General features: G+C 40.2%; 1 protein-coding gene across 4 annotated transcripts in view; it reads left to right on the top strand.

Annotated features, from left to right (window-relative positions):
• The first annotated feature begins 1,469 nt into the window (after positions 1–1,469).
• LOC139580609 (phosphatase and actin regulator 2-like) overlaps positions 1,470–19,751 on the top strand; it is a 58,562-nt gene continuing 40,280 nt past the window's right edge. For 2 of the 4 annotated variants that reach the window (XM_071409463.1, XM_071409461.1), the window contains exon 1: positions 1,470–1,565. In XM_071409463.1, coding sequence (XP_071265564.1) covers positions 1,553–1,565 — 13 coding nt within the window. In that variant the 5' untranslated portion in view covers positions 1,470–1,552. Of the gene's footprint in view, positions 1,566–9,132; positions 9,368–19,751 lie in introns of those variants that run through there. The other 2 variants (XM_071409460.1, XM_071409462.1) reach the window with 2 other exon arrangements.

Here is a 19,751-nt window from a genome sequence, read left to right as displayed (position 1 = left end):
TGTAACTTGTAATAATGCTGTTCACACAATAATGATTAAATACATTCAATTACCTTTTGTTGAAACACTGCTGGAAATTTAACATGGACTTTGACATTGAGAATATGCAGCTATTTCAGTAATACGGTTCAGTTGTAGCACCATTAGGGATGGGAGTATTAGCAGGGCACAAGTTGGCACCTTGTTGGGGTTTATTTTCAGTGTGTATAATTTACACAATGTCCTAAATTAGGCATCAAGCTGGTCAGGGGCAATAAAGGGCATCAAGCTGATCAGGGGCAATAAAGGGCATCAAGCTGGTCAGGGGCAATAAAGGGCATCAAGCTGGTCAGGGGCAGTAAAGGGCATCAAGCTGGTCAGGGGCAGTAAAGGGCATCAAGCTGGTCAGGGGCAATAAAGGGCATCAAGCTGGTCAGGGGCAATAAAGGGCCAAGGACTTGGAAACTCTTTGAAGCCTTTGAGGCCTCTCCTCATGTCAACCCTGGCTTTAATGTCTGGCTTTAATGAAGGTTGCAGAGTTCCCTGGGGCGTCAGGTAGCCTAGTGGTTAGAGCGTTAGACTTGTAACCGAAAGGTTGCAAAATCGAATCCCCGAGCTGACAAGGTAAAAATCTGTCGTTCTGCCCCTGAACAAGGCAGTTAACCCACTGTTCCTAGGCCATCATTGAAAATAAGAATTTGTTCTTAACTGACTTGCCAAGTTAAATAAAGGTAAAATTTTAATAAAAAAAAAACATGGTTCTTACATTACATTACCAGGTGTTGGTTCCTGGGAGACAAGACAGGTTGTGAGTGGAATACATAAGTGGCAGTACTTGCAGTCGTTATCTTGTCAAGTATGACTCATTCCTTTTAGAACAATGTCCAATTTTAGCACTGAGCGTCAAAAAAAAATCTGAGATTTTTCACACAGTGGAGATTGGATCCCTCAAACCCACTTGTTCACCGACTTCAACCATCAAGCATCCTCACATAACTTTCCTATTTTTTCTCTGATGATTGTGATGAGTATTGACACATGGAGTCTGGGGTGCAGAGATCATCTAAAAATGTAGGTGAATAGCAGGAATGGAATTAGTCTGGCTTTAATGAAGGTTGCAGAGCTCCCTCCCACCCTCCCCCTTTCTCTCTCCTTCCCTCTATATTTCTCTCTTCCCGTGGCCTCAGGCTGCAGCTAAAAGCCCCAGTGGACAGGAAGGTTCCAGACTGGCTCAATCAGGCCCTACTAATGGAGGTAATGGTTGTTGTGTCATCCCCCTGTGCTCCCTGGGCTGCTTCATGGTCAGGTCCACTGCAGAGAGGCAGGCAGCGAGGAACGAATGTCAGAGAGCTATCTCCCTGCACAAGAGAGAGAGAGAGAAACATCTCCCTGCACGAGAGAGAGAGAGAGAGAGAGAGAGAGAGAGAGAGAGAGAGAGAGAGAGAGAGAGAGAGCCATCTCCCTGCACGAGAAAGAGAGAGAGAGAGAAATCTCCCTGCACGAGAGAGAGCGAGAGAGACGAGGAAAAGAAAGGATCTGCTTACAAGGGTGATCGCTTTCTCCTCTTCCAGTCATGGAACATGCTCGTGAGTGCCCTTTACGCTGTCTCTGTGTGTGTGTCTATGTTATTGTGTCTATTTGAGTGTGTCTGTGGGTGTGAGAGAGTTTCTTGTCTTTGTGTTTGTTGTCAAAGTTACTGTGTGTGTGTACTGTACAGTAGTTGATAGTAGGAGCTCTCTAATGTTCTCTGTTGGCAAAATTGCCCCTGGACTGTGCATGTAGAGAGTCACCTAGAGCCAGCTGTGATTGCTAAGTACCCTACTGTGCAAGCCTATTGAAAAGGACCTTTATTATGAGTTTCCCTCTGTGTATTCAGATCAGCTGTTCAGGGAACACAGCCAGGCAAATAGACCCTTGCCTGTAATGTGATGGTTGTTGGTTGTTGGTTTACAGTTGTTTAAATTACTTCGTTTTTGCCTAAATTGTTTCAAAACCTGGTTTGTGTTGTAGTTATTTGATTAAATAACGACAAAACAGACAGCCTTATCACTTTGAGAGATTACATTTAATAATATTACATGCATCATCATCACATAACTTATCATATAGTCATATCTAGTGACAGGGTATGATGACTTAGTCTTTAGTAGTGCATTACGGTCAGTTTATATTTAGTTGATGTCATTTTATATGTTTAATTACGTTTGCCACACTGTGAATGTCATAACATTTAGCCGAGTCTATTAACTCATGCCATAACTCCTGTTCAAATACAACTTGTATTGGAGAAAGTGGACTGACAAGGAGGACTAAGTACATAGATTGCCCACACAGAAATATATCAACTGCCACTATGATAATACTACAGTAGTAACAAACAATGATGTAATGTATACAAAGATGCGATACAAAGCCATTCTGCATGACTTTGTGTGTGTCTGTTATAGCTTTGTATATTTCTTTACCCATGATTTCATATGGTCCAGGTGGATTCTTAACAGTAGATTGTGCTCTTCAATATTTGTTTTACAATGCAAAACATAATTTGCATTCTGTATCATACGAGGCAGGTTGTCCACATTTGCATCGCCTCAGACCACAGTGAATCAGCAGTGTCATATTAATGTAGAAAACCCCAATGCTTGACAAGGCTAAAGTCATTTAAAGTGATTGATAGGATCTGCTTACTCCTTTGTTTATTTCACAAAACTCAACAAAGAGTGAAAACTGATTTCTCAACTTCCCTGTGCCATTACTAATGCTGAAAGTTTGTGACAGAATAAACTATCAACCATACCCCAAAATAGATGTACTCCATGGTGGGAAATGTTGTACTATTTCCATTGGTTAATGATTGAATGCATTCTGACAAATGTTTGACTATTTTGTCTAGTTTCATGTTGTACTTTCAATTGAACTTTTAATTGAAAGAACTTTAGTACAGTGTGACAGCGTACGCCCTTGAAGCAACAGACCAGTCTTGGTCCAAACAACAGGACTCATTGTGGCAGTGTAACGGTTCAATCTTGGAAAGGGACCAAAGTAACTGTAATAATGGTAAAAATCAATGACACTAAGCATCAATAACCTTAGCAGCATGAAACGTCTGAACAAAGACAATTGGATTCTAATTGAGGAAGATCAGATTTTTCATTTAACAAACAGTCCTACATTGTTTATTTTTTTTGTGAATGAGCAATGGGTGTGTAGACCTCTCTCTCTGGCTGAGACTGTTGTTGCTCTCCTCTCTCTCATAGTGAACCTGTACGTGATCATTAAGCCCCAATTTCTCTGCACTGTGAAATATAATGCTCTCAATTCTCTCTGCAATGAGCTATTATTAAGCAGCCTAGATTTCAAAATAAGAGCCATCCAGACCAGGGGAAATAATCTACTTACTGACAGGATGCCATGTATTGATTTGTATATCTACAACATTTAGGTGTAGGAAGTGAAGTGGTCCCGTAATGATAGATTCATGCCATCCAAACAAAGTAACAAAGTAACTGGTATCAGTTTCAATAATAGTTTGCTTGTAGAGAAGATCAAATCTAATCATGCTGTGTATAAAGTAGATCATTCTGATATGTCAATGTTAGTTTTTTTCTCAATATACCATACAGGTATATACAGTATTTGTATGTAATCACTTTTGATTTGTGTATGTGCTGAAAGGTTGAGGTTGCAGCATACTTTGAATCAAACTATGGTGCAAATTCACATACAAAACATAGTTACCATCCCGTCTCTACCATTTGAAGTATGAGTACGTGCTTGCCATTTTCATTTTTGTCTTTTAACTGTTGCTAGCTATGGAATGGAATGCCGAAATGGTATAACTTAATTCCTTTCTTAAAAACATCTATAACAGCCAATATTAGCTGGGTCCATCACATAAATTCACTTCAATGTGTACTGTACTGCCGCCGGTAATCTGAATGCACTCACTGACACTTAGCTCTGTGTGATTAGACTATAAGCAATTTGACAAACTCAACGACCATCCAATTATTTCCCAGTGCTTGATAGCGAAACTAGGCCTCTGCTTTTTGGATCTAATAGCAATTACCTGTATGGGCAAACGGTCCTGTCTGCTCCACTCAATCCTTCATGCAGAACAGGTCATATAGTATGGGACCTAACTCAATTCAGAGCACTGAATGTATCAAATTTGTTATGACATAGTTAGAAATGTTCACCATGGTTTTGCTGTCATTTTAGACAGATAGAGCCTAGGTTATATAAAAGATAGTTTACCAACACTTTGGAACACATTCCCTTTGGTACCACCTTTGAGGTTAATAAATAAATAATCTAAAGGAGGAAGAACTAAAAAGCACCACTTAAACAATAATTACCTTGTATTTTTTCTGAGATTGCTGCTTAATAATGTATGACTCTTTCTCTTTTTCCTCCACATGTCGATGAGCTGTGGGCCCATTGAGCTATTTTCTCAGACATCCTGTTACAGTGCAGTTCCTTTTTTATCCTTGAGTGAGTGAGGTAGACTGTAACAATACAAAGACATACAGTCAGTATCCATTATGCTATTTCACTTCCTACTACTGGGCCTTCTTCATAATGAATAATTATGATAATGCTGAGCAGAAATTGGTACTAGAATAGCAAAGTAATTAGGCCATACATAATTACTTGTCAAGTATTGAAACAATATAAATGTTGTACTATTTTTAACTTAGTATTTACCCAGTGATTTGTAAAAGTAGGCTGTCCCAACATACCTATCAATACATTCAGGAACTGAATAAGTAGTGGGGCTGGCTGGGGAATAAGTGTATTAGCACTGATAGATTCATGGGGCTGTATTTGGGTTCTTGTGGAGAGGTTGATAAGTAAAGAATATACTCTTGGCCAATCAAAAATCAATTCCCTTTCATATGCACTTAGACTGCACATTGGTTATAGTCCTCAGGGATTTCCTTCCTATGCCACTGCAGGCTTTCATCTCTAGAGCAATGTTTGGTAACACTTTACTTAAAGCTGACTAGTAATGCTTTAGTACAAATGTTGGATCTTTATTTGACCAGTAGTGTCGCAGCAAAATAATTCTGCAGCAACAGGATTTGAACGTTTAGTCCATAATGTTACTTGATCGGTGGTTTGGCTATTAGCTGGCCAAAATGACGCTACATGAAAATTGCAATACTGTTAATATAACTGTGTGTTAGTATCAGTGCGAGTTTTCAGAGAATATATGTAAATCACAAAGCTCATCTGAATTTCCTGCTGTGTAGAAAAAGAGTGATCAGCAACAAGAGTGATCAAATGAAGATCCTACACCTGTAATTATTATAAGCATATATATATTTATTTGATTTGATTTATTTAACCTTTATTTAACGAGGCAAGCCAGTTAAGAACAAATTCTTATTTTACAATGACTGCATACCCCGGCCAAACCCTCCCCTAACCCAGACGACGCTGGGCCAATTGAGCGCCCCCTATGGGTTCGTAACAGTAAATTGTGTTCTTCAATCTGTGTTTTACAATGCAAAACGTATGCTGTATCATACGAGGTAGGTTGTCCATATTTGCATAGCGTCAGACCACAATGAATCAGCAGTGTTATAGTGATGTAGAAATATATGAGCCGTGATTGTGTTCAATATTATAAGGCTAATGTTATTTTTCTCCATGTACTGTGGAACATTTTGGTAACACTTTTCTTAGGTCTGATTTTGATTTATGGTATAGTTTCAATAAATCCTTGTATACAGAACATTGTTTATTAAACAGTAGATGGCAGGCTTGCACCTAAACCAAACAGTCTCTGCAAAGGCCAATTAATTTTTACAGCCTCTTTTCAGTAGGCTACTCTGTATATCAACTCACCATAGACCCTATTGTGTACATACATTCTGGCCATTAATCATGATTCAAATTTTCCTACATGTCAACACTACCTGGTCCTTTAATTGAGCTTCTATATATAGTAGTTTGCACATTTCACTTTATCTACACTCACAGTTTCCCTATTTGTACAATGCCAATGCTCTTACTTAAGGTATAAGTTGTAGTCAGTGTGTGTGTCAGTGCTGGACTGTTTAGTATATCCATGTTTTGGTATGTGAAGGTATTTTATCTCCCGCTAACACACGTCATGCAGCCAAGGTGTCAGCTGAGCCCCTGCAGAGCACTCTATGACATAAGAATCGCATTGCCCACGGGCTGTCGAAAGCTGGAGTTCACTCCAACACACGGGTTGAGCCTCTTGCCTCGAAAGGAAATAGAGTCAGCCATCTTGGTGTATTTTTAAATGGTGTGAGTGCGATCAGGGCTGGTGATCTCATAGCATTTAGGGCCAAAGTAACAGCATATGCTTATTGTACAGCGCTGGCTTTGCCAATTCCAGATGATCGTGCTGTAACATTAGGAGATACATTATGGACTAGGAGGGAGGTGGGAGAACGAGGAGATAGATTATGATAAGTTCACCATGTAGCTGCCTATGAGACAATGCTCAGAGAGGGTCTGGAGGCAGGAGAGGGCTGGTTTCCGTCAGCTCTTGGCAGGAATTGGAGAGCCTTCCTGAGTGGTCCCCACCCACTGGCAATACAGCTCACTCAGGGCTTTTTTCTTCTTCTCAGGAAACCATAGCCTACAGCTAAAGAGGAACTGTTTGGATGGCTGTTACACTCTAAGAAAGTTGTGGGGAAAAGAAAAGAAAAATATATATAATAAAGTTGTGCAGGTAGTAGCCTAGGCAGCCGATAGTGGCCGCTAGATCTCTAAGATTGATGTTCATTCCCGGTAATACACTCCTGTCCCCTGTGAACCGGCTAGTACATAAAGCATCCTCCATTCAGGCTGAAAAGGCATAATTTTCCTGCTCAACTACCTTTAATGGCGGACCGTCTGAAAAAAAAACTGGGAAAATATGTGTACTGTCTTAATAAAACATAATTTTCCACCACAATTTTCAGATTTTCTGACAATTTAAGATGATTTATGTAGATCTAAGCTTTCCATTGGCCAAATACATTAATAAACAAACTTTCTATTCAGTTTTCAAAGACCTATTTTAAAATGTGTGCTGAGTTCATATTTATTTTAAACTAGTAAAGTAGTAAGTAAAAAAACAAAAAAGACACCATGATTATAGTGATTTTAAAGATAAAAAAAATAAAAGTTATATTGTCACATGCGACAAATACAACAGGTGTAGACTTTACTGAGGAATGCTTACTTACCTAAGAAAAGATTAGCAAAAAAAGGAAATCTTAACACAATAAAATAACAATAACGAGGCTACAGTATATACAAGGAGTAACGGTATCGAGTCAATGTGCAGGGGTACGAGGTAGTTGAGGTAATTGATGTAATGTGTACATGTAGGCAGGGGTAAAAGTCACTAGGCAATGAGGATAGATAATAAACAGAGTAGCAGCGTATGTGAAGAGTGTGAAAGTGTGTGAGTGGTGTCGATATGCATGTGTGTGTGTGTATTGTGTGTGTGAGTGTATGTAGTTTGTGAGTGTGTGTATGTGTGTGTGTGTTGAAGTGTCAGTGTAGTATATGTGAGTGTGTGGGTAGAGTCCAGTGAGTGTGCATAGAGCCAGTGCAAGAATATCAGTGCAAAACAAATCAAATATGAAAGGGGGTCAATGCAAATAGTCCGGGTAGCCATTTGATTAACTGTTCAGCAGTCCTATGGCTTGGTGGTAGAAGCTGTTCAGGAGCCTTTTGGTCCCAGATGTGGTGCTCCGTTACCACTTGCCGTCTGGTAGCAGAGAGAACAGTCTATGACGGGTGGCTGGAGTCATTGAAATTTTTTAGGGCATTCCTCTGACACCGCCTGGTATAGAGGTCCTGGATGGCATGGAGCTCAGCCCCAGTGATGTACTGGGCTGTACGCACTACCCTCTGTAGCGCCTTGCGGTCGGACGCCAAGCAGTTGCCATACCAAGCGATGATGTAGCCAGTCAAGATGCTCTCAATGGTGCAGCTGTATAACTTTTTGAGGAGCTGATGGCCCGTGCCAAACCTTTTCAGCCTCCTGAGAGGGAAGAGGCATTGTCGTCCTCTCTTCACGACTGTATTGGTGTGTTTGGAACATGATAAGTCTGTAGTAATGTGGACACTGAGGAACTTGACCCGCTCTCAACCCGCTCTACTACTCGGCCCTCTGTTCCCTGTAGTCCACGATCAGCTCCTTTGTCTTGCTGGCGTTGAGGGAGAGGCTGTTGTCCTGGCACCAAACTGCCAGGTCTCTGACCTCCTCCCTGTAGACTGTCTCATCGTCGTCAGTATTTTTGGTTGAAGTTTAATTGAACAGTATAAAACAATCAGAATGGAGAAAGACCCATTGAAATCACTTAGACACAACTACCCAAAGAAAATGTAGAACGTGTATTATTCAAAAACATCAAATAACATCAAATACCACCTTACCTTAAAAAAAAAAATCAATTATGTGATATTATATTTTGGCCATATCGCCAGTCTGTGCTAGCTAAACAGTCCTGTATCTTAGATCGTTTGCTTGTTATGCAATCCTCAAACTGCCATCAGTTTGAAGATCTGAACACTGGAATTGTATTATGGTGTCACTGTGTGGTTGAAAAATATCTATACTGTGTTGATTAAATGACATCCAACTATTTACATCTGTTATAGGCACGGAGGTGGTTGTAGGCTATTGGAGCGGAATAGCAGAGATTGTGGCTATAATGACGAGATGCTCGTGTCTCCACCCTAACAACGGGAGTCGTTGTTCACAAAGGCGGAAGTAGGGCAGGAGGACGCCAGATCAGGTGGGAACATTATAGCCAATGAGAGGGCAGAGTCGCGTGTTAACAATGGACACAACTCTGATATCAAATATGTGTTCAAAGTTGCTGGAATGCCACGTGCGTCCACTTATATGAGTACACTTGTAACAACCTAAGCATTACGAAAGTTATATTCGATCAAATAAATCTCACGTAGCAAATTTGCAATATATATTTTTTTTAACCAAATTCGACACTCTCATTGGCCTCCATACACAAAGTCCTCACTTCGTGGAATTATTTTCGTGGACAGATTTTGGTCGGAGTAAACCCTCTCGCTTCGCCTCTTCCTCTCTGGCAGTAGAGAATTCCTCCCCTCGACCTCTGACGGGTAGTATCCTAATCTGCATAAAGAAATGACAGGCATGCTTGAGCTGAATCGGAGGGAGGTTAAACAGTGGTTTTCAGACCCAGCGAAGTTTTTTTTCAAGAGTTTTAACCCAACAATTGCCTTGAAGTAGGTCAAATTAACTTTAGGATTTGGCGATGATTTTATTGTGAAAGTTCATCGGGGACCGCGTGATTGTTGGTTTGGCGGTCCATTGAAGACAGAATGGGCCAGACGTCTGTCTCCACCTTGTCTCAAAATGCGAGTGGTGAGTCTGCTTTCCTCATTCACGCGCATACAGATATATCTTATTGTTCAGGAAGTCAATAATGTCTGACAATTTTAACTCGTCTTACTTTTCTAACTTTACCCTTTTGAAATGCACCTATTCAACAAGTTTGAGTTGGTTTGCTTGAAAATATCGGTCTTATTTTCCTTTTACTCCAATTTGATCGTGCATATGCATCTACATCATTGCAACTGATTTTGAATGCATAAAGAAAGTCGTAGAATAATTTACTTGCATTAGGCGATAGTAACATTTACTTTGACAAGAATCGGATACATTGTACCACTAACGGTTACGTTATGCTCATCAGTCATGGAACTAATGAGTCAACAACGACTCATCTTCGAAACCAGTTTTCAATACCCAAACTACATCACAATGCAAACTGGAAGACACGCAAAACAGATAATTTGTGCAATAGTGAACGGTTATTGCATAATAAAGAATCCAGGACCAAACTGCTCTGGCTCTCCTTTTGACCTGTTTAAGTACTATAAACTACATATTCAATGGGAGAGATACTGATCAGCACATCTGTTGTCTTTTCAAAAGAGAGCAGGGGAATGTAGGTTTGGTGAATTATCATACACACAATGAGTAACGAAACCTCGACTAAAACCAGTGGTGTAAAATACTTAAGTAAAAATACTTTAAAGTAAGTTGTTTTTTGTACTTTACTATTTCTTTGCCTACTTTTACTTCACTACATTCCTAAGGAAAATAATGTACTTTTTACTCCATACATTTTCCCTGACACCCTAAAGTACTTGTTACATTTTGACAGAAAAATTGTCAAATTCACACACTTATCAAAAGGTCATCCCTACTGCCTCTGATCTGGCGGACTCACTAAACACAAATGCTTCGTTTGTAAATTATGTCTGAGTGTTGTGCCCCTGGCTATCCGTCAATAAAAAAGTATAACAAATAGTGCCATCTGGTTTGCTTAATATAAGGAATTTGAAATGGTTTATACTTTTACTTTTGATATTTAAATTCATTTTAGCAATTCCATTTACTTTTGATACTTAAGTATATTTAAAACAAAATACTTTTAGGCTTTTACTCAAGTAGTATTTTACTAGGTGACTGTCACTTGTACTTGAGTCATTTTCTATTAAGGTATCTTTACTTTTACTCAAGAATGACATTTTAGTACTTTTTCCACAACTGAGTGAGACCAGTGGGATAACACAGTAAGTAGTCTTGCAGACGACATGGGTTCAATACCCGGTTGGTCACACATGCTCGAGCAAACTGACATTACTGTATTGATGTCAAAGTTACAGTAATATGAGGGTGGTTTAGAAAGTTGCGGTCCTCCTTTTATCCCTCAGTAGAATAGTAGCCTAGGCTATGCAGTGTCGCCCGACAATGCACTTTAATTAATGCCTATCCATGTGGCAGCCTCTGTTTATAAAACAGGCAGTTGTAATGGCTTTATAGTCCTGATACCTGACAAAGATTTAAGACATCATTTTGGTTATTCAAGCTCTAAATGTCAGCTACCATAGACGGCGGTTCCTAAAGTAAATTGGAAAACATTTTCCAAATTTATATACAGTGGATTCGCAAAGTATTCAGACCCCTTTTCTTTTTCCTCATTTGTTTTACAGCCTTATTCTAAAATTGATTAAATCAAGATTTTTCCTCCTCAATCTACACACAATACCCCATAATGACAAAGCAAAAACAGGTTTTTAGATTTTTTTGTGCAAATTTATTAAACATAAACAGATACCTTATTTACACAAGTATTCAGACCCTTTGCTTTGAGACTTTCAAAATTGAGCTCAGGTACGTTCTGTTTCCATTGATCATCCTTGAGATGTTTTTTCAACTTGATTGGAGTCCACCTGTGGTAAATTCAATTGATTGGACATGATTTGGAAAGGCACACACCTGTCTATAAGGTCCCACAGTTGACAGTGCATGTCAGAGCAAAAACCAAGCCATGAGGTCAACGGAATTGTCCGTAGAGAAAGTATCGAGAAAGTATTGTGTCAAGGCACAGATCTGGGGAAGGGCACCAAAAAATGTCTGCAGCATTGAAGATCCCTAAGAACACAGTGGCCTCCATCCTTCTTAAATGAAAGAAGTTTGGAGTTGAGCAATCGGGGGAGAAGGGCCTTGGTCAGGGAGGTGACCAAGAACCCGATGGTCACTCTGAAGGAGCTCCAGAGTTCCTCTGTGGAGATGGGAGAATCTTCCAGAAGGACAACCATCTCTGCAGCACTCCACCAATCAGGCCTTTTTGGTAGAGTGGCCATACGGAAGCCACTCCTCAGTAAAAGGCACATGACTGCCTGCTTGGAGTTTGCCAAAAGGCACCTAAAGGACTCTCTGACCATGAGAAACAAGATTCTCTGGTCTGATGAAACCAAGATTGAACTCTTTGGCCTGAATGCCAAGTTTCACGTCTGGAGGAAACCTGGCACCATCCCTATGGTGAAGCGTGGTGGCAGCATAATGCTGTGGGGATGTTTTTCAGCGGCAGGGACTGGGAGACTAGTCAGAATCGAGGGAAAGATGAACGGAGCAAAGTACAGAGAGCTCCTTGATGAAAACCTGCTCCAGAGCGCTCAAGACCTCAGACCTGGGCCAAGGTTCACCTTCCAACAGGACAACGCAGGAGTGGCTTCGGGACAAGTCTCTGAATGTCCTTGGGTGGCCCAGCCAGAGCCTGGAACTGTACCCAATAGAACATCTCTGGAGAGACCTGAAAATAGCTGTGCAGCAACGCTCCCCATCCAACCTGGCGGAGCTTGAGAGGATGTGCAGAGAAGAATAGGTGAAGCTCCCCAAATACAGGTGTGCCAAGCTCGTAGCATCATATCCAGGAGGACTTGCGGCTGTAATCACTGCCAATGGTGCTTCAACAAAGTACTGAGTAAAGGGTCTGAATGCTTATGTAAATGTGATATTTTTATTTTTAATACATTTTCAAAGATTATTAAAAAACTGTTTTTGTTTTGTCATTATGGGGTATTATGTGTAGATTGAGGAACACAAATTAATGTAATCCTTTTTAAGGCTGTAAAGTAACAAAATGTGGAAAAAGTGACGGGGTCTGAATACTTTCCAAATGCCTCAGAGGATCATTATCTTCTTAATTGTTTTGCTGTGGATTGTTTCAAATCACAGGCGAGTAGTCCTCAATTATGGCAGCACTCATGGCAATAGACTTAGCTGATTGTTGAGTTGTGCTTGTCAGTGAAAAGCATCAAAAATATGTGTGAAGATGATGTGTCTTGAGTATAATTTGAAATGTTGAGACAAGAAAGGGAGGTTTTGGTGGCGAAGATATAGGCTCATCGCTCTCCAGAATGCACTCAGCTCTCCAGAATGTGCTCAGCTGTCTCCTGCCAATTCATGCACATTAATTGTTTCATTGTGTGAATTGTTTGCCCTTTGTTTATTTGTATCAAGTCCTCATTACATATATCACCAGTAGTAGGCTGTATCACATCTGGCCATGATTGGGAGTCCCATAGGGCGGCGCACAATTGTCCCAGCGTCGTCCGGGTTTGGCTGGGGTAGGCCATCATTGAATAAGAATTTGTTCGTAACTGACTTGCCTAGTTAAATAAAGGTAAAATAAAAAATAATTTTTTTTTTAAATATATATATATGTAATAAAAATAGTAAATTTACAGTTAGTCTCTGTCATTTGGTTACATTCATTTCTCTTAATGCATGGGTTAATTACAGTCATTCTCTGAATGGAAACATTGTTTGCAGAGTTCAAAAGTTTGGTTTATTTCATACCATGATTTATGAGGTTTGTCAATTTTTTTATTGTCTTGTTTGGAGCGCTCCATGTGAGCAATGAGCATGTGTCTGGTTGTTTCTCTATCCTGTTAATGTTGATGTAGTGCGCGCGCCTGATCGCGCATAAAGTAGGCTACCTGGCCTGCAGCGCGCAAATGTAGGAAAGTACATTTGGGGATCTGATTTCTGACCACCACTAATAATACACTGAGCTTCTGTTCTTTTTGTAACCATGTGACAATGATTTTGAGAAATTAAATGTGAATATGAAAATCATAACTGCCACGTAGAAATGGTAGGATACATTCTTAGCTTACCCAAAAGTTAAACTCACGTGCTGCCTGTCAGCTACCCAAGTTTATCATGCATTGCGTTATCTTGAAAAATGCTGTTTGTATTTTCTTCTTTGCCATGATCATATCAGAAATTGAAGAATAGGCCTACAAACTTGAAATCGCTAATTATCATGACAATTTAGTCCACTTTGTGAAACTCCCGGACAGCAGTAGTGAGTAGCCTAATTTCATTCCATAGGCTGTTGTCCATTTGACCTGTCCTGTTTTTAGAATATGGTGTGTTTGCTAACATGATAGTTCATATTCACATTTATTTGATAGGGCGCCATTTAGGCTATTTGATCGGAAACATACATGATGTAAAAAGTGTCTCTCTCATGACATTTTTATAAATGTGGTTGCCCTGTGGGCTACAGAAAAGGCCACAGAGGCTATATACTCTATCTACTGTATAGGCTACATGATTTGACAGAGTATTGGTGAAGCGCCACAGCATTGCGTCTCCAACAGCACCATGGAGAGGCGTGCTGTGCATGGACAAGATACATATTTTGCACCCCTGCCTTTGGCAAAGTGCACTGCTTATCATGGGGAGGCATCGGCGTTCAAATTAATAGCCCAAATGCCACTGGGTGAGAAGTTTTCATTGTTTTGAGGCAGAGTTATGTGAGGTGTTATGTGTTGGAGGTGCGTCTTGATCAGTTTAGCTCGGAAAATGCCGCCCTCGTCAATCTGCAGCTCTAGGCGTCTGCCTAATCCTGTCTGATGGGCGGGCCTGCCCTGCTGTCGGCACAGGGTGGAGCAGGGATGCATCTTCTGTAGCATACTAACCACAATGCTTACTTAACAATAACATTACTCACAAGTAAATGCATGCCTGACATTTCAAGGGCTAAAGAACCTTATAGTGCAGCCACATAACCCAAGGTGTTATGGTTGAGTTTACTTTGCAAGGTATGTATTCTCTTTAACCACATTGTTCTCTCCATGTTCTTTTTCCTCCTATAAGCAATCATAGCCCATAATTTTCACTGTTCATAATAAAACATTTCTGCTTTTTGCATGTTTGGTCGGTTACACTAAATTTGAAAAAAATCTTGAATGTCAAATAGCTTGAGATCTTAAAATACCTTGATGTTTAAGTGCATAAGCCCTCCCCAGTGACTGTATAAACCCTCCCCGGTGGCTTCAGCTGAGGAAACCTCTCCCTATTTCCCCTTGACCAAATATTTCTCTGGTTGCCGGTGGCACATAAAGCAAGACAATGGGAAAAACATCTGGTGAGCAAACAGCATGTCTGATTGAATTTAAAGCACACAGATGGATGTGAAGCATTTTAATGCTTTTTGATTTGGTGTGTAGTTCCATCGTATGTCATTTGGCTACTCAAAGTTCTATTTTAGGCACAAACGGTATTGATGTTTTTGGTTATGACATGTCTTTCCAATGATGTCATCATCCGTTCAGTACGAGTCACACAGCTTCAAATAAAGCTCCATGGCAGCCTGGAGTTTGCAAAAAGTGTTTACCAAACAATATGTAAGTCCCTCAATAATCACATAGGAGCAGACATGCAATGTGCTTTGGCCCTCCTACGCAGCATTGTGGAAGACCAGGTTGAGACTGAGCACTTTGAACCATTTTGCTGCTGTGTTGATAATGTCCTTTCATTACTTCAGGGGGAAAAAAATCATTTTTTTTGCAAGGAGCTTCATTTGTTTCAGAGTAAATGTTTCTCTTGGATAGTGACGACTAGATGTCTGTATTCTTCCCTTTGTGTTCTCCATTTGTGATGTTTCTTTTGTCTGATTCAGTTCTACTTCCTGTCTCACTAGACACCTCGCAAACAATAATTATCAACCTGACAGACATGCTAGACCTTTTATAGGCCTTTTCTTTCCTCTGAAATGGCTTGAATGTTATGTCATTACAGCCGAAGCTGATATAAACCTACTGATTACATTTAAGTAATCTTAGATGGATTCTGTATAGTCCCAGTCATACATTTGTCTATGGCTGCGTTTAATCAGGCAGGCCAATTCCAATATTTTTTTGTGTAAATTCAGCGATAGCCCTATTTGGATGGGGTACGTTTTACTGGTCCTCTGACCAGTAAAACGTCCTCTGATAATACGTATCCCTTGCGAATCGTCATCCCTGTGTTGGGCTCCCGAGTGGCGCAGTGGTTTAAGGCACTGTATCTCAGTGCTAAAGGCGTCACTACAGACACCCTGGTTCAAATCCAGGCTGTATCACAACCGGCCGTGATTGGGAGTCCCATAGGTCCAGCGTTGGCCGGTGTAGGCCGTCATTCTAAATAAGAATTTGTTCTTAACTGACTTGCCTAGTTAAATAAAAAATGAAACTTTTTTTTTAAGGATATTAGAGTTTAATAGGTGCTTCAACCAGTTCGGGTAAGAACAAATTTATGCTTAAAACAAAGTGCTATGCACGTAGCCGACAGATTAATGATCTGTTTTGTCACATATCAATTTTCCTAGTGCCATACTTCTCTTGTAAAAGATGAAGTGGACGATATTGTGCCAATGAATTGATAAATTGCCAAATCCGTCAGGTAATTAAATGTCTGCATAGGTTACAGTTCATAGTTCTTATTGGTATGCATTATTATTTAGACTTCCTCCGAACTGAAGACCATCAGGCCAATATTAGGCTGTCCCTAGACATTTGAAATATTCACGTCTAGAAGAGCCTCCGGGTTTCCGTCATAGCGGAAAAAATATAATTACAGGGGCAGTTTGGTGAAACTAATCCCGTCCGGACATGACGTTCTATAGTAATACTAGTCCTGTGTGAATATGGCTTATATACCAATTTATGACTGGGACTGTACAGAAGTGGCATTTTCTGTGTCCTTCATTTTATGGCTCCAAGTCATTCTCCTTGACTCTGAAGGGAGGCATTGTTGGAGCTGAGGACTAACTTTGTTTGTGTCCCTAAACCATTTTCTCCCTTGTCAAGCAGCTGTTTGAATTATTATTGTCATGCAGTACTTTGTTTGATACTGTCTGTGAGTTATACCTCCACCCAAACATGAAAGCTGCTGCCTGGACTATACCAGAGATCAACACTAATTTAATTTTAGGCTTTGTATACTGTATGTGTTAGGAGATCCACATTGACAACAAATCCTGAATGTTTTTTCCCCCTAGCAGATTGGCATTCTGCTGTATGTGGCCTAGATTTTTCTGCTGTCAGTACAATCTCAATCATTGTCTGTTTTGTTTGACACAGTCAATTAATTCACAAGATAATCAAATACATTTGAGAAGGACTACTGTTCCCTCTGTCAATGAAATTTGCTTGTCTAAGAACAGAAGAAAGTTGTCAGTAGCCCCATTTTAAAAGTTGGTACTGTAAATTTCAATGTCTCTCAATTGATTTGAAATATAGAGCTATGTCCCAAATTAGTTCTCCAAAATAGTAAACCTCTCTAACTCTCTCCACTGAGCAGCAACAAGTGAAGCCATTGTCCATTCGCTCCCAGGCAGTTCTAGTCTTTTTATTGAAGTCTAATGGTGATAATTGTGAGCTTTACAGATTTCTGTCATTAACCACACAAAGGACCTACTGTAACAGTCCCATTGTTCTTATTTGATATCAATCTGGGAATGAAACCATGGGATCGGAAGTTTGGAGTGCAGCTGGCCCCACCTCTTTCATATTTGTTTGTAATCTTAGCTTGATTAATTGAGACTAAATGTGATTATTGTAGAAAATAAATATGTGTCCTTCAATAGGCTTACCCCAAAAGGTTTGGTTGTTTGTTTCAAACTTTCAGTTTTTCTTTGGTAGCTGTTTGGGATATAGATAACTATCTATCAATCACCCTACTAGGGAGCCAGGCCCAGCCTATCAGAATGAGCTTTTCCCCACAAAAGAGCTTTATTACAGACAGAAATACACTTCTGGTGTGGTTACACGTGGTCTGTGGTTGTGAGGCCAGTTGAACGTACTGCCAAATTCTCAAACGATGTTGGAAGCAGCTTATGGTAGAGAAATTAACATTCAATTATCTGGCAACAACTCTGGTGGAAATTCCTGCAGTCCACATGCCAATTGCACATTCCCTCAACTTGAGACATCTGTGGCATTGTGTTGTGTGACAAAACTGCACATTTTAAAGTGGCTTTTTATTGTCCCCAGCATAAGGTATCTTGATATTCCACACCTGTCAGGTGGATGGATTATCTTGGCAAATGAGAAATGCTCACTAAAAGGGATATAAACACATTTGTGCACAACATTTGAGAGAAATAAGCTTTTTGTGCATAAGAAACATTTCTGTGAATATGACATTCACTGTAAATTCCTTGTCAGAATTGAAGAGCAAAGTCTGAAGGGAAGGTATTTACTGATCTGCTGTAGTTGTGTATGACATGTTCTAGCAGTATTCAATGCTCATCACCTCAGGCCTTTTCAAAATTCAATGTCAGGCAAGACATTATCCCTGCCGGTCTGGTCATTCATGTTAATAACCACGAGTCATCATGGTTGTAAACAAAATATATTATAATAATTGCGCCAATGTTTGGTAACTGCCATTTGCAATGAGAGAGTTATCAGTTTTATATGGGTAGAATGTTTGAACTTGGAACTGGCGCTCTGCTGAAAGGATGAATGGTAGTGCATATTGGAAATGATATGTCGACCGTGTAAACACAATTCAGGCTATAAACCTGCCTGATGGCTTGAAAAAGTACTTTTCATTGTAATTGCATAAGATATGATTCGCCTTAGAATGATGGACAATTGTCATTCTCTAATCAAAACCCAACCCTCGAACAGTGTCACAAGCTAGCTAGACAAAAACAAGATTAGCTGAAATGGAGGTGTTAGCTCAAGCTGCTGGAAATCACACTTGCCTCATACTGTGCTTCTCGTCACACTGAAGCACTTGCAATGTACACTGAATGTACAAAACATTAGGAACAGCCTCAATTCATCAGGGCATGGACTCTACAAGGTGTCAAGCATTCCACAGGGATGCTGGCCCATGTGGACTCCAATGCTTCCCACAGTTGTTTCAAGTTGATCTTGATCTTGATACACACGGGAAAGTTGAACGTGAGAAACCCAGCCGCGTTGCAGTTCTTGACACACTCGAACCGGTACGCCTGGCACCTAATACCATACCCCGTTCAAAGGCACTTAAATCTTTTGTCTTGCCCATTCACCCTCTGAGTGACAAATACACAATCAATGTCTAAAGGCTTAAAATCCTTCTTTAACCTGTCTCCTCCCCTTAATTTACACTGAAGTGGATTTAACAGGTGACATCAATAAGGGATCATGGCTTTGACCTCTTCACCTGATCAGTCTCATGGAAAGAGCAGGTGTTCCTAATGTTTTCTACACTCTGTGTATAAACACTGGCTGTGACACATTTGATTATTCTCTAGGACCGGTGCCTGGGGTAAAACTCTCAGTTAAAGCGGCGCATTAGCTTATTACCTGTTATTTGTTTACTCAATGTCGTGCAGACATGATACAATTCAGACCAATCAAAAATATCTGTCTTTGATTCTACTGGGTTCTACTCTATAGACGTGTGTGAATATAGGTTGTGTGTGACAGTGAATAGTGATTTGACGTAGGCTAGGTAACTTTCTTTTGAATCAGAATGCAGTTGAGTGACGGAGAGAACAAGGATGGTCTGATTAATTCAAATGCCATTATCATTATCATTTTGCTTTTCTTTTCCTCGTGACAGTTCCTTACTAAAGTCATAAAGAAAGACACACGGTCACATTTTACAGCCTAGGAATCCAAAAACAACCAAGGACTCAAGATCACTGGATCTTGGGGGAGTGTCCTTGGCAGGGAATGTGGGTGTGCTCCTTTGACTGGTGTGGAGGAGTGCATACTGCGTAGTCTCCATGTCTGACTCCTCATATAACATAGAATTGCTAATGAAATCCATCATAAGGTGTATGACACACGGTTCCTGGTTGTTAGTGATACGATACCCCTTGTCTGTCGTAATCTTATGGTATTTGGAGAGCCACACCTCCTAAGGTATTGAGGTAGGTAATGTTAACCTATATGGCCTTTTTGACACCTCCAGCAATTGACCTTTGAACTACCTTCTGGCTTCCGCTTTTGAATCCTTGAGAAAAATATACATATAGGCTCATCCTTGTGCCCTGCAGTGAACAGCAAATCTAAAAAGGAAGTGTTGAGTATACTGGAGATGTTGGTGTGCTTTTGTACTACAGTGCTATTACTCAAAGGGAAAATCTGTAGTTGCTACATATACTACTGTTCAAATGTTT

This window comes from Salvelinus alpinus, chromosome 7, assembly GCF_045679555.1.
Source record: "Salvelinus alpinus chromosome 7, SLU_Salpinus.1, whole genome shotgun sequence".
NCBI lineage: Eukaryota > Metazoa > Chordata > Actinopteri > Salmoniformes > Salmonidae > Salvelinus > Salvelinus alpinus.
Note: the sequence above shows the minus strand (reverse complement) of the source record. Positions and strands in the feature narration are given on the sequence as shown.